The 14,159-nt window shown below is 47.9% G+C and overlaps 1 protein-coding gene across 1 annotated transcript; it reads right to left on the bottom strand.

The window, feature by feature from the left end:
* Positions 1-8: 8 nt before the first annotated feature.
* NRIP2 (nuclear receptor interacting protein 2) lies at positions 9-9,786 on the bottom strand. Its single transcript, XM_059683891.1, has 6 exons — positions 9,459-9,786; positions 4,465-4,617; positions 2,770-2,852; positions 2,336-2,436; positions 2,007-2,059; positions 9-1,703 (listed from the first exon to the last, which is right to left on the bottom strand). The coding sequence occupies exons 1-6, from the start codon at positions 9,648-9,650 to the stop codon at positions 1,611-1,613; spliced, it is 675 nt and encodes a 224-aa protein (XP_059539874.1). The 5' UTR covers positions 9,651-9,786; the 3' UTR covers positions 9-1,610.
* Between the last annotated feature and the right edge of the window lie 4,373 nt (positions 9,787-14,159).

Below are 14,159 nucleotides of genomic sequence, written 5' to 3'. Positions count from 1 at the left end.
CATCACCATAGAGAAACAGGTGTTTATTCAAATGGAGAGGCAGCTGAGCTGAGGGCCAGCCATAGGGCCTGGGGTCTGCAGTCTGTCTACAATTACAGAAGCGGCAGGAGGCAGAAGTGAAAGGAGCAGGGTGAGACCAGGAAAGCGGAGGCCATGGAGCCAGGCAGTGAGGGACCAGGGCCTATCACACTGTGATAGTGAGCCCCTCTCCTCGCCCTGTGAGGGCGGGGGACTTAGCCGAGAAAGGTAAGGCCGGGTGTCACAGGGCAGTTCCTTGCATCCTGGTTCTTCTCTAACCTGCCCCACGCTCAAGATTTTGTTTCCAGCCTAAGGTCCCAGTTCCCTAGGTCAGGCTAGTTACACCACTCTCTTCCACTCGGGGGTCTAGCTTCTTAAGGTTTGGATTCTTCTCCACAGTGAAGCCGGAAGAGCCTCCTTGTCCCTTTGCTTTGGCTTAGAGCCTGCCAGGGGATAGAAAGCCACTGATTCCAAAACAAGACAAGGTCTAGCTCAGGAAGCCCAAGATGAGGGGTAGGGAGAAGGTCTAATGAGGTGGATAGTTCTAGAAATAAGGACTACTGGTCAGGTGAAGTCTGAGTACTGACAACCCCTCCATCCCGTTCACCTTCGGGGGCAGCTCTCTGCAGGGCTCTTGCACACACACCCCTGAAGTTCAGGGACCCAGTGGGTGAAAAGCAAGTGAAGAAGGACAAATATCTAGAGGAAATAGTAGAGGTATAGCCAAGGTTTTGCACAGGGTAATCAAATGAGAACTTGCTTCAGATGTTTGCAAGCTCAGAAAAGGTAACTAACAGAGCTCCCAGCCTTGTGAGCTGCCATTCCTCTACCAAGCCATCATTCTGTTCAGTGTCTCCCCCATCCCCCCTCAGCTGTGTGCAGAATCAGAACAGTAAGCGCCAGCCAGCTGGAGAGCGGGTTGGTGAGGGGGGGCATCTGATCCTGAAAGATAATGAGTTCAGAAAGTGAGGTGAGAGATGTGGTAGTGAAGGTAGTCGAGGAGGTTTGGGGTGGCAGGGGACAGGTGGAGGCCAGTTTCTACCATGCCAGGGCCTAGCCTGTAACCCCATTTTCCTTGTATAATCTTTTAAAAAGGTATTTTAAAATTGATTTTTAGAGAGAGAGGAAGGGAAAGAGAGAAACATCGATGTGAGAGGGAGACATCTTCTCCTGCACGTCCCTCCCGGGGTACCGAGCCCACAACCTGAGCATATGCCCTGATTGGCAATCAAACTGGCAACCTCTCTGTGCACAGAATGACACCCAACCAACTGAGCCACACTGGCCAGGACGCTGTGTCATTTTCTGCAGACCTGGTTTGGCTTTGCTCTTCTCTGGAGGGGAATGAGCGAGAACAGGGAAACCAGAGCCCTGAGATCCTGGGCCCTCTCTGGGAAAACTCCTGGGGGATAGGGAAGTTGCCAAGAAGCAGAGATGTGGCCGACAGGGAAATGGAACAGCAGGATCAGGCTGGTGACAGAAGGCACAGACAAAGCGATCCCCAGCTACCTGGCTGTAGTAATGTCCCCATACCCCGCATGGCTCTTCCCTAAGTCACAGGACTGCCCCCTGGGGACTGATGGGGCCGGTAGTCACTGGCCAGGCTCTGGGTACAAAGGCAGGAAGGGCAGCTCTGGGAAGGGGGCTTTCAGCCGCAGCACTCGGTGTTCCAGGTCGATACAGCACTGTGGGGTGTGGAGGAGGAAACGTGAGGTTACCTCTGCAGGTAACCTGTCTCCTGGCCCCTCTTACTTGTCTCCCCCCCCCACCCCCCACCGCTTCCCCATTTCCATTCACCTGGACCCCTGTCAGGGAGGGACCCAGTGCTCCACATTTTTCACTTGTGGGCAGATCAGGAACCTCTAGGAAGCAAAGCTGCAGTCCCACATCATGTCTTTCACTGGAACCTGACCCAGGCTTCCACACCTGTGCTTCCTGCCTCTTTCCCAGCCCTTGGTCAGGCCCCAGAGTGCTAGTGTCCTCCTTACCTTGAGAGAAAGCAGAGTCTGCAGTCCGAGGCAGAACTCAGGACTCTCCACATCTGCAGGAACCACATGAAAACAAGACTCTGGAGCGTACCCTGGTGGTCACTGCTGCCCTCCTGTCGGTGCATGCCCCTTCTCGCCCAGTCCACCCCCCCAGGTCTGAGAATCTTGGCACAGATATTGGGGATAGTCAGAGCACCTTTGGGGATGCCTTGTCTGGTGCTGTCAGGGCTGAAACTTTGCCTTTGCACCCTCCCCGCCTCCCTCTCCCTCCGCCAGGAGAGAAGGTAGAAGAGATGAGAAGAGGGGCTATTGATGAAGAGAGGACTTACCCACCACCTGGGCTGAACATGCCACAGTCTCCTGGCCTAGCTGTAGCTCCAGCTGCTCCACCTGGGGTGGGAATCCAGGCGCCAGGTCCCTGTTCCCTAACCTGTGGTGGGGAAGCAAGGGTTATTGCCACTACAGCCCTAACTCCTATTCCTTTAGTCAGCTAACGTCCTCCTCCCACCACAACCACCACCACCACCACCCTGGGTTTTCACCCAATCCCTGGCCCCACGTGGGGTCTAAAGCCTTATCTTCTCTGTCAGAGCCCCATTAACTAGATATAGTTCATATACCATAGGAGTCATCACCCTTTTAAAGTGTACAATTATGTGGGTTTTTGTATTCACAGATATATTCACTACTATCTAATTTCACAATATCATCACTCCCAAAAGAAGCCCCATTCCCCATCCACTATTTTGGGCCATACTCTTACCCCAGGCGGGTGAGGCATCCAGTGGAGATCTGGTTGTAGTGGGTGCCTGTGTCCACGGCCACCCTAAGAACCTGGTCTTGACACTGAGAAAGAGGGTTGTATGGGATTCAGTGAGTCCCAGGAGAATGGACTAGGACCTGCACCTTCCCAGCATTTCAGAAATGAACGAACGGAATGAACTGTGTCTTTAAAAATGGTTTTCATGGTACTTGTACAACTGAGAAAATACTGGCTCAGATAAAAAAAAAAATCAAAAAAGGAAGTGAGCTGCATGGGATGGTGAGTCCATCTGTTTGGCAACAATTTGACCAGAAATGGGTATCTGTTTGTTTAGAGCAGGGGTGGGGAACCGCTCTTCTGCCAAGGGCCATTTGTATATTTAACATCACTCGAGGGCCATACAAAATTATCAACTTAAAAATTAGCCTGCTATATTTGGTTAAACATTTAATTAACTCACCCCTAATGCCTTGGCAGGGCCAGACCAAATGATTTTGTGGGCCTTATATGGCCCCCGGGCCAGACTATCCCCACCCCTGGTCTAGAGGAGTTCTTGGGAGGCTGAGGGCCACCAGGTTAGAGAAATCTAGTTGGAGTAGGGGCGGGATGAGGAGACTGGGATACCTTGCTGGGAAATTCAAATGTGGGTAAGAGAGACGTTCACCACGGGAAGCAAAGGAAGACACGTTCATTTTCTTTTGGGCATATACAGACATTTTGGGTTACACTGCATATCACAAACACATGGTTTTCTTATTCCAAACTTTTTTCTTAAATCCTCATCTGAAGATACTTTTTCCATTGATTTTTTTTTTTTTAGAGAGAGTGTGAGAGAGACACATCGATTGGTTGTCTCCTACACACACCTCAACTGGGGCTGAGGATTGAGCCTGCAATCAAGGGATGTGCCCTTAATCAGTAATTGAACCCATGACTCTTCAGTCTGAGGACAAGCTGATGCTCTAATTAGTGAGCCAAACCAGCCAGGGCTCATTCCAAACATTTACTGAGCATCTACTATGTATAAATGTTGCTGGAAGGCACAGCAATGAATACTATTTTTTCAGAGCCTAAGGGAAGTGAAATGTAACTGCTGTATGGTAGAGTCTTAAGACCCATGAAAGGATTGTCAGTAAAGTGTCCTACAAGGAAAGGCTATTTCCTACTGGGGAAATCAAAAGGTTTCAAGGAGGAGGTAACATTTGAGGCTTAAGAGATTGTGGAATGTGACATAAAATGATTGCAAAGCGGGCAGAGGAAATGCTGAGCGAAGACAGTGGCCTAAGAGCAATGAGTGTTTATTAGGAAGGTTCAGTATTGGCAGGTGGTTAAATGGCTTCAGAGATGGCAAGGCCAACACATGAGCTTTTCCAGGAGGGTTGCATTATCCATCCATGAACACACCATTATGTAGAGCACACTGAAGATCATTTACATATTCACATTTAAAGATTATACTTTGATAAAGGAAAGGGAGTCGTGGTGGTGACAGCTGGAATTGCACAGAAGGAAGGCGGTCTGAGGCAAAGAGTAAAGAAGATAGAGGATCCCATTTTTTGGTCCAGGCTTAGGAGAGAGGCTCCTTTTCTCCTGCCCTCCTTCCCTCACTACCCAGGGCAGAAAGGAGAGTGGGTGAAGTGAGCCAGTCACAGGCAGGATTGTTAAGGAAAGCCAGTGCCCTGGGAGGCCTCTCACCTTGCAATTGACCAGAAGAGCTGGAATCTCTGGCGTGTTTGTCTTCCTCCTGTTCTCCTGGCCATGCATCAGGGCCTGCACCAGGGGGGACTCCCCCTGACTCCGACTCTGGTTTCCTTCTAACAGGCGTCTTTGGATCACGCTGTGTGGCTGCTAGCTCCATCACAAAACAATAAAGGAAGATAGGTCTGAAGCCAAGTATCCAGGCCGCTCGGTTCCCCGCCTTAGATATCCCAGGACATTGTCTCTAATCCCACCCAGTCCTGAGTCTCACAGGAGTAAGAAAGGGGCAGAAGCTTATTCAAGACTCCCAGCAGTTAGATAATTATAGCAAAGTGAACCCAGTTTCAAATCATGCCATTTCCAGGGACCCCAGTAATTGCTCAGCGATGAAGAAATGGGAAGGGAATAGCCCATCTGGGTTTGACTGATGAATATTGGCTGATGGTACATTTCAGGAGCTAGTATTATGCTTAGGGGAAATTCTGTCTCAAAAGGCTTTTTGTTTGTTCGGACATTTCCCCCGCTTTGTTGACCTTATCCTTGAATGGGTTGCAGGTCCCAGAGTTGATGGTGTGATTAATAGGAATCAAAGTAACAAAAAAAAAGGAGAAAGTTAAAATCTTCAAAACTAGGATGCTGGGAGTCATCCTTGGACTCCCCTTCACCTGCAACCCCCTCCCCCCAACCCTGACCAATCTCTTTCTAAATTCTACCAGTTTGCCTCCTGTGTTTGTAGGCCATTCTGCTCGCTGTTACTGCCTTTATTCCAGACTCACCCCAGCTCTCCTGCTTCACTGGGATGCCTCTTTGCCTTCATAAGAACCTGCCTCCAGTACTGCTCAAAGCCAATGATTATCTAAAACCCCTGCTACTCAAAGTGTGGTCCTCATATCAGCAGCTTTAACATCACTTGGAAGAAATGCAGAAAAGCTACTGAATCAGAAGCTCCAATTCTGGATTCTCACAGCCAGTTGGCCTGGAGGTCAAATCACCCCCAGTATTTCCTACAACAATCAAGGCTTAACTACAACAAGACTGCGCACAAATACCACTATGGGGTGCACCAAGAAAGCATAAAAAATGCGGAGACAAAGAAACAGGACACAAATGTCGATGGAGGATATAGAATTCAGAACCACACTTTTAAGGTCTTTCAATAATCTTCTAGAAACTGCCGATAAACTTAATGAGATCTGCAAGAAATCTAATGAGACCCTCGATGTGATAAAGAACCAACTAGAAATTAAGCATATGCTGACTGAAATAAAGAATATTATACAGACTCCCAACAGCAGACCAGAGGAGCGCAAGAATTAAGTCAAAGATTTGAAATGCGAAGAAGCAAAAAACACCCAACCAGAAAAGCAAAATGAAAAAAGAATCCGAAAATACGAAGATAGTGTAAGGAGCCTCTGGGACAGCTTCAAGTGTACCAACATCAGAATTATAGGGGTGCCAGAAAATGAGAGAGAGCAAGATATTGAAAACCTATTTGAAGAAATAATGACAGAAAACTTCCCCTACCTGGTGAAAGAAATAGACTTATAACTCCAGGAAGCTCAGAGGACCCCAAACAAAAGGAATCCAAAGAGAACCACACGAAGACACATCATAATTAAAATGCCAAGAGCAAAAGACAAAGAGAAAATCTTAAAAGCAGCAAGAGAAAGAAACACAGTTACCTACAAGGGAATACCCATAGGACTGTCAGCTGATTTCTCAACAGAAACTTTGCAGGCCAGAAGGGAGTGGCAAGAAATATTCAAAGTGATGAATACCAAGAACTTACAACCAAGATTACTTTATCCAGCAAAGCTATCATTCAGAATTGAAGGTCAGATAAAGAGCTTCACAGATAAGGAAAAGCTAAAGGAGTTCATCACCACCAAACCAGGATTATATGAAATGCTGAAAGGTATCCTTTAAGAAGAGGAAGAGGAAGAAAAAGGTAAAGATACACATTATGAACAACAAATATGCATCTATCAACAAGTGAATCTAAGAACCAAGTGAATAAATAATCTGATGAACAGAATGAACTGGTGATTATAATAGAATCAGGGACATAGAAAGGGAATGGACTGACTATTCTTGGGGGGGAAAGGGTGTGGGAGATGTGGGAAGAGACTGGACAAAAATCGTGCACCTATGGATGAGGACAGTGGGGGGGGGGGAGTGAGGGCGGAGGGTGGGGTGGGAACTGGGAGGAGGGGAGTTATGGGGGGGGAAAGAGGAACAAATGTAATAATCTGAACAATAAAGGTTTAATTTAAAAAAAATAAATAAATAAAATAAAATTGAAGAAGTAAAGAGCTTCCCAGACAAGAAAAAGCTAAAAGGGTTCATCACCACTAAACCAGTATTACAAGAAATATTAAAGGGACTTCTTTAAGAAGAAAAATGAGAAGAACATAAATATGAATAATAAAATGGCAATAGCTACATACCTAAAAAAAAAAAAAAAAAAAAAAAAAGAAGCTTCAGTTCTAACAAGATGCCCCAATAATTGGTGTGCTCATTAAAGTTTGAGAAGCGCCCAAATGAAACAAAACTAAACATGTTACTCTTTTCAAAATTCATCAAAGCACCCCCGTCCCCATTGCTTACATGGTAGAACTCAAACTTTCTAAGGAGATCCACAGCCCAGATGACCTGGTCACTGTCCGACTCTGTCTCATCTCACCCTTCCCACCCCACCCCACCCCACTCAGCTCATCTGCCCCAGCCACCCTGCTTATACTGCTTGCACAGGTTGTTTTCCACCTCTGGGCCTTGGCTTCTGCTCTCCCCAATTCCGGGGCCTGGATGACTAGTTCAACACACTTTGCTCAAGAACTAAACTATTCAGGAGAAACGTCTGGGGTTCCATGTGCATCTGGTAATTAGTGCAGGTTTACCTTCTCCAAGGAGCTCTCTGTGACCTCTTTGTGCTCTTCTCTCCACACACAAGGCTGGGGTAGTCCCCTTTGTCATGCTTCTCACAGATGTTCTTTGTGAATTTCACTCTCCCATTAACTTGGAGAGTGCTTGAGGTCAGGTCTGTATCTCATTCATTTTTCTGTTTTGCTGGGCTTAGCCCAGCATATACTTGCTGAAGTCTCCTTCCGGGCTCCACACATGCTTCTCCACCTGCCCTCTCTCCTTGGGAGCCTGGGATTGTTTTTCCACCCATGGCCTAATGAGGCCCTTGAGGCTGCTCCCGCCAGCAAGGCTGCCAGCAGGAGACCCAACTCTGGGAAAAGGGCAGCGAGCTCTGGGACTGGCCAGAAAGAGCAGCTCTGCAGTTCCCAGCTCTCCTCCCACCTTTCCCATGGGGATGGCCCTTCTCCAGGGCCAAATCAATGGTCCCCAAAGGGTAGAGGCTGAAAGGTCCTAGCCACTGGGAGCAAAGAACCTGCTTCACTGTCCCTCGTTTCTCAGCTGTGCTTGCTATGCTTGCGAAGAGGAGGTTCTCTCAATTGAAATCTTAATCGGATCAATTTTCCTTTTGGGGGGCTGCTGGGTGGGGCTAGCAGGGGTGGGCAAACTTTTTGACTCGAGGGCCACAATGGGTTCTTAAACTGGACCGGAGGGCCGGAACAAAAGCATGGATGGAGTGTTTGTGTGAACTAATACAAATTCAAAGTAAACATCATTACATAAAAGGGTACGGTCTTTTTTTTTTTTTTAGTTTTATTCATTTCAAACTGACCGGATCCGGCCCGCAGGCCGTAGTTTGCCCACCGCTGGGCTAGGGGGTTGCTGGCCTCTGGGCAAGGTTCTGGAGGGGGAACATTTGGCTGGGAGGCATATGGAAAGTCGGAGCTGCCGGAATGGCCTGAGGCCCCCAGAAATGCCTTTGTGCCTCTCAGGTTGCAGGAGTACCCACCCTCCTCTCAGACCCTCTGACTCTGAGATGGGAGAGTGAACAGAGTGCTCCCAAACCTTTGTACAAAAGCCTTCCTTTCTTTTATGACCAAGAGGCCAGGTATGATGCCAGGTTCTCTGGCTCCTACAGAGCTTCCTTTCTCCCCGGCTGAGTGGAATAAATAGTAGCTGAAGGAATAATAATAATTAGCAATTACTGGTACATATTGCTTTCTCTCACTCAGGTACTGTTCTAAGTCTTTTATGGGTATCAGCTCATGTTAACTCTTGCAACAACCCTATGAGGTAGGTACTATTAATTTTATCCTCATTTAATAGGTGAAGAAACTGAGGCAGAGACATAAAGTAACTTGCCCAAGTAGCAGAGCAGAATCTGAATCTAAGCAGCGTGGCTTCAAAGCCCATGCCCCTCACCACTCTCTCTGAGGGGAATGCACACAGGCAGGTCCCCTGACCACTCACCTCCCATGGTTATCCCCCGCCCCCCCCCCCCCCCATTCCCTCTGGAGGCCAAAGCTGCTGCAGGAAGATGGGAGGAAAGGAGCCTGGAAGGAGGCTCAGAGGGAGGAAGGGGGCCCTCAGGAGGCCAGGTGGCCTGGCAGGCGCCATCAGAAATCCTGGTGATTTGGCAAGGATGGAGGGCTTTAATGCTTCATTCTGAGGGGGGAAAGCAAATGAGTGGCCAGAGCTGGTATGAGGGACTCTGGTTTAGGGAGAGGAAGGAAAGCATAACCCTAAACTGGCCAATCCTCCAGGCCCTCCTGCTGTAATCAACTGCTCCAGAGGCTCCGTGCCCCTGAAAACCTCTACTCCCGAACAGCAGAGCTCACTCCAAGATAAGCCTTGGGTTTGGGGGGGAAAGCTGAGCAATGAGAATCGGGTCCCGCGGAGCCACAAGTCATGGGAATATTCCCGATGAAGAGCTGAGAATGATCAGAGGGAGCCCCTCAAGTTGGCAGGACTGCCTGTTCCCAACTCAGAGAGGGAGGGAATATGAAGGCTTAGGATCCCCAGTTAAATGTCATCACTCCCACCCTCAGGATAGGGGGTGGAGAGGCGAAGAGGAAGGGCCAGAGGTCTTCTGGGGGGGGGGGGGTCTGGGGAAGGGGAGAGGGCTTCCTCACCAAGTCCTTGGAGGTGCCCAGCCTCTTGAGGCTGTCCAGGGGCAGCAGGTCGGCGGAGTCCTTGTGCAGGAACTGGGTGGCCTGTTTGAGCCGGCGCTGCTGGCTCAGGTGGGCTCGGTCCCGAAGCTCTGCCCCCTGTCCCCTCCTGCTGGAGTCTCCCCCCTCTCTTCTGGTTTCCTGCCTGGTGCTCATGGCCACCTGGAGACTTGAAGAGCTTGATGTACTGGGTGGGGGCTTCTGAGAGGTCCTCCTTCTGTCCTCTGCCTCCTGTGTCCCGGTAGCTTCCTGCCTGTCTCCGTCTGGGCTGCAGCTCTCCTGACAGGAGGGTCTGGGCGGGAGGAAGAGGAAATAAATAAATAATGTGCAGAGCAGCCGCGTCAGACACCAATTCCCAGAGAATACGGTAGAGGGAGTGAGACTGCTGGAAAAACGCCGCGCTGTAGAGGTTGCTGGGGGCCTGCCACCAGCGGCTCTGCAGCAGCTCCAGTTCTGGGGCTCTGGCCAGGGTGGGCAGTGGAAGGGGTGTCTGTGCATGCGTGAAGGGCTGTAAAGGTGCTGTGGGCTGTCCGGGTGGCCAATCCAGGTTGTTTGAAAGGCAGTGTGTGAGTGGGGGTGGCAGCCTGCATGGGTGTGTTTGGTGTGAGTGAGACATGCAGGCATGTGCATCCATGGGCCTGGGTACTGGAATGCTCTGCAGCCCTCCACCACCCTCTACCCCCATCCCCTCCACCTGGGGTTCTTGCAGCCCAGGGGTTGGGGTGCAGGCCAAGAACTAGGTTCAGAACCAGAGGGGGCAGCATAAAAAGGTCCTCCCTTCCTTCCCTCCCCTCAACAGGAGGCCTTTCTGGGCTCAGCCTTTCAGTGTGGCTCATCAGTTTCCATTACTCTGGGGTCTGGGGTCTGGGGTCTGAGGTCTGGGCTCCAGGGGTGGCAAGAGCAACTCTGAATCTTCTCACAAGTCGGCCCAGCTTCTCCCTCTGTTTTATGTAAGGCTCCCCCAGTCCTGGCCTTTTTTTTTTTTTTTTAATGTCATAATTCAAATAAGCAGAAAGTTATAAAGAAGAACTGATACACCTTACTTGTGGACCTCCTTTTAAAAAAATGCTACAAATATAGCTGAAGTTCCGCTTATACTTTTCCTTCTTCCTGTACGACATCCTTCCTGAATTTGGTGTTTGCAGTTCCCACACTTGTCTTTATATTCTTTATATATATATAACTGTGTATGTATCCTGAGCAATACCGCATTTAGTTTTGCCTGACCCATTGCATATATTCTTCTGCAACTTGTCTTTTTTTGCTCAATATTTTACTAGTGAGATTCATCCATGAGATACACATTGCTCTGGTTCATTCACTTTAACAGCTGTGTAGTATTCCTCTATATAAACGTCATATTTAGAAAATCTAGGTTTTCTTTTTCCTTTCTTTTTTTTTTTTTTCAACCAATGCTGCTATGAACGTTTTTGCACATCTTTCCTGGGGACATGTATAAGCATTTCTCTAGAATATATACCTAAGAGTGGAATTGCTTCCCCATTTATGCATAATGCCAAATCACCCTCCAAAATATTTATATAAGTGTTCACTTCAGTCAGCAGCAGTGTATGGAGTGTCCTGGGGCTCCACTTTCTCACCCGTAACTAGTATCAGATTTTTTATAGTGTTGGCTCATCTGTCTTCAGATTTTTCTCTCTGGCCTTTTGTCTTCACCATCATCAAAATGCTTTGGTCAAGCACCTGCTCGCATGTGGTGGACACTCACAGCATGAGTACCCACCAGAGCCCTGCTCCCTGGGGACATGGTCTGGTCCAAACACCACCAAAGCAAGTGCACATTCAGACAAACCAGGTATCCTCTGGTTTTCTATGAACCAAGCCTCTTTGAGGCACTTTCACAACCACTATAATAGTATGAGGAAGAATTGTATCATGAACCCCATTTACAGTTGAGGAAACCAGCTATGTGCTGTGGGTTGTGTCTGACCCACACATTTGCCTGGGATAAAGGTTGAAAAGGATCTACTGACACGTTGTGCTGGTTTCTGGTGGTTGATTCCCTGGGATTAACTGTATGCACTAACAAGTCAGTGAGTGACCTGCATACTGGGATGCTGGGCGGGCCCCAACACTGAACCGTGTCTCCTCCAACTTTATTCTCAGCAATTCATTCCTTAGGTTTGAAAATTCTTCAACATCTTCAAGAGTCCTTTATTAATTCAACTAGAGGCCCAGTGCACAAAATCCGTGCACTGGTGGGGGGGGATCCCGCAGCCTGACCTGTGCCCTCTTACAGTCTGGGACCCCTCACTCCTTACCAGCTGCCTGCTCGCTGCTCCTTACCATTCAGCTCGCTGCTCCTTAGCACTGCTGCTGCCTCGGAGGTGGGAGAGGCTCCCACCACCGCTGCTGCACTCACCAGCCTTAAGTCTGGCTTCTGGCTGAGCGGCACACCCCCTGCGGGAGTGCACTGACCACCCGGGGGCAGCTCTTGCATTGAGTGTCTGCCCCCGGTGGTCAGTGCGTGTCATAGCAACTGGTCATTCTGCTGGTCGTTCTGCCCTTTGGTCGATTTGCATTCCCTTTGGAGAGTACCAGGGAATGTTCTGTGGCCAGTTGTAACCTCAGTTGGGTTGTCTGTAGTAGGGTTTTATTATATAGGATTTTCAGAGGAGTAATGCTATCAATGAACAAGAGTGAGATGACTCTAGGCACTTAGCAGGGTTGTCTTGGGCAGCTTAATAACATAGACAAGATGTCTCAGGACTCAAGTGCACTTAGGTCTGTAGACTTGATTCCAGGGAAGACTAAATGTGCCTGTGGTGTAGAATGAAGACTTTGGAATGTATGATTTGGATGGGGTGAGGTTGGGGACATGAGTTCCTCTTCTCTAGTTGGTCTGATAAGGCCTCTATTGCCTGGTCCTAGGAAGTACTTGTACTCAGGAAATGCCATTCTCTGGAATGTAGCTGAGTCACCCTGTGTTCTTTGGTCCAAACTAATATTACCTCACTCACTATCTCACCATCTGGGGTAGGACTCAGGAGTAAGGAGACTCTCTTTTGCCATTTTTTGTTCCTTGGTTTATTCCTTTGTAAATTTGTTTTTTACCCAAAGTTTCAGGGTGAACAGGAATGTTCTTGCAATACAAAACTCTGAGCTCTTCTTTGTTAGGGGCGAAAGAAACCTCTTTGTTAGGATGGTGGAGAGTACCAGGGAATGTTCTGTGGCCAGTTGTAACCTCAGTTGGGTTGTCTGTATCTTTACCAGTTCACCTCCGTTCCCTCCTGTCATTATTATTTTTAAAATTTTATAGTGTTGAAAGTATAACATATGTCTCCTTTCCCCCCCTCCCCATTGATCTCTCCTAGCCCTCCCCTGCCCCTCAGCACAGGCCTTCACCCCCCTATTGTCTGTATCCATTGGTTATGCTTATATGCATGCATACAAATCCTTTGGTTGATCTCTTACCCCAACCCTCACCCTCCTCTGCCATCCCTCTGAGGTTTGAGGGTCTGTTCGATGTCATTTTTTTAAAATATATTTTTATTGATTTCAGAGAGGAAGGGAGAGGGAGGGAGAGATAGAAACATTAATGATGAAAAAGAATCATTGATCGTCTGCCTCTTAAACACCCCCTACTGGGGATCGAGCCCACAACCCGCGCATGTGCCCTTGACTGGAATCGAACCTGGGACCCTTTAGTCTGCAGGCCAACACTCTATCAACTGAGCCAAACTGGCTAGGGCTATTTTTTAACCATTGAACTCTAATGATGAGACAGAGAGGGAGAAAACTTCCAGGAACGCTATAAAGGAAGATTAAACCATTCTGGATTGTAAGGAATAGAAGAAACAGGTTTCCCTTTCCAAGATGCTTAGTACATAGCTATAATTTCTCTCATTTATTTCATCTTGTGGTTCAAATAAAAGAGGATGGATACAAATTCAGAAATGTTATGAGCAAAAATGGAAGTGTGCTATATGGCTCCCTCAGTACATTGGTTCTCCTCTGAATTATAACAAGTTTTCCTTTCAAAATGAATTCAATAAAAAAATAGTTATTGAGCCTTAGCCAATTTGGCTCAGTGGATAGAGCATCAGCCCATAGATTGAAAGGTCGCAGATTTGATTACTGTCAAGGACACATACCTCCATTGCAGGCTTGACACCCGCCCCCCTCCTCCCCCAGCCCAGGTCAGGGTGTGTGAGGGAGACAACCAATTGATGTGTCTCTCTCACATCAATGTTTCTCTCTCTGTCTCTCCCTCTCCCTTCCACTTTCTCTCTCAAAAAGAAAAATCAATGTAAAAATATCCTCAGGTGAGGATTAATAAAAAAATTTTATTTTTTTTTTTTTTTTTTTTTATTTATTTTTTTTTAATTAAATCTTTATTGTTCAGATTATTACATTTGTTCCTTTTTCCCCCCCCCCATAACTCCCCTCCTCCCAGTTCCCGCCCCACCCTCCGCCCTCACTCCCCACCCACTGTCCTCATCCATAGGTGCACGATTTTTGTCCAGTCTCTTCCCACATCTCCCACACCCCTTTCCCCCTCAAGAATAGTCAGTCCATTCCCTTTCTATGTCCCTGATTCTATTATAATCAACAGTTCATTCTGTTCATCAGATTATTTATTCACTTGATTCTTAGATTCACTTGTTGATAGATGCATATTTGTTGTTCATAATTTGTATCTTT

This window comes from Myotis daubentonii, chromosome 2 (genome assembly GCF_963259705.1).
Source record: "Myotis daubentonii chromosome 2, mMyoDau2.1, whole genome shotgun sequence".
Taxonomy (NCBI): Eukaryota; Metazoa; Chordata; class Mammalia; order Chiroptera; family Vespertilionidae; genus Myotis; species Myotis daubentonii.
Note: the sequence above shows the minus strand (reverse complement) of the source record. Positions and strands in the feature narration are given on the sequence as shown.

Coding starts and splice junctions, on each gene's coding strand:
- NRIP2 (XM_059683891.1), bottom strand. CDS start 9,650: ATGAGCACCAGGCAGGAAACCAGAAGAGAGGGGGGAGACTCCAGCAGG. Junction 4,618..9,458: donor TGGGCACCTCCAAGGACTTG/GTGAGGAAGCCC, acceptor TGATGGAGCTAG/CAGCCACACAGCGTGATCCA. Junction 2,437..2,769: donor GGATGCCTCACCCGCCTGGG/GTAAGAGTATGG, acceptor TCCCCACCACAG/GTTAGGGAACAGGGACCTGG.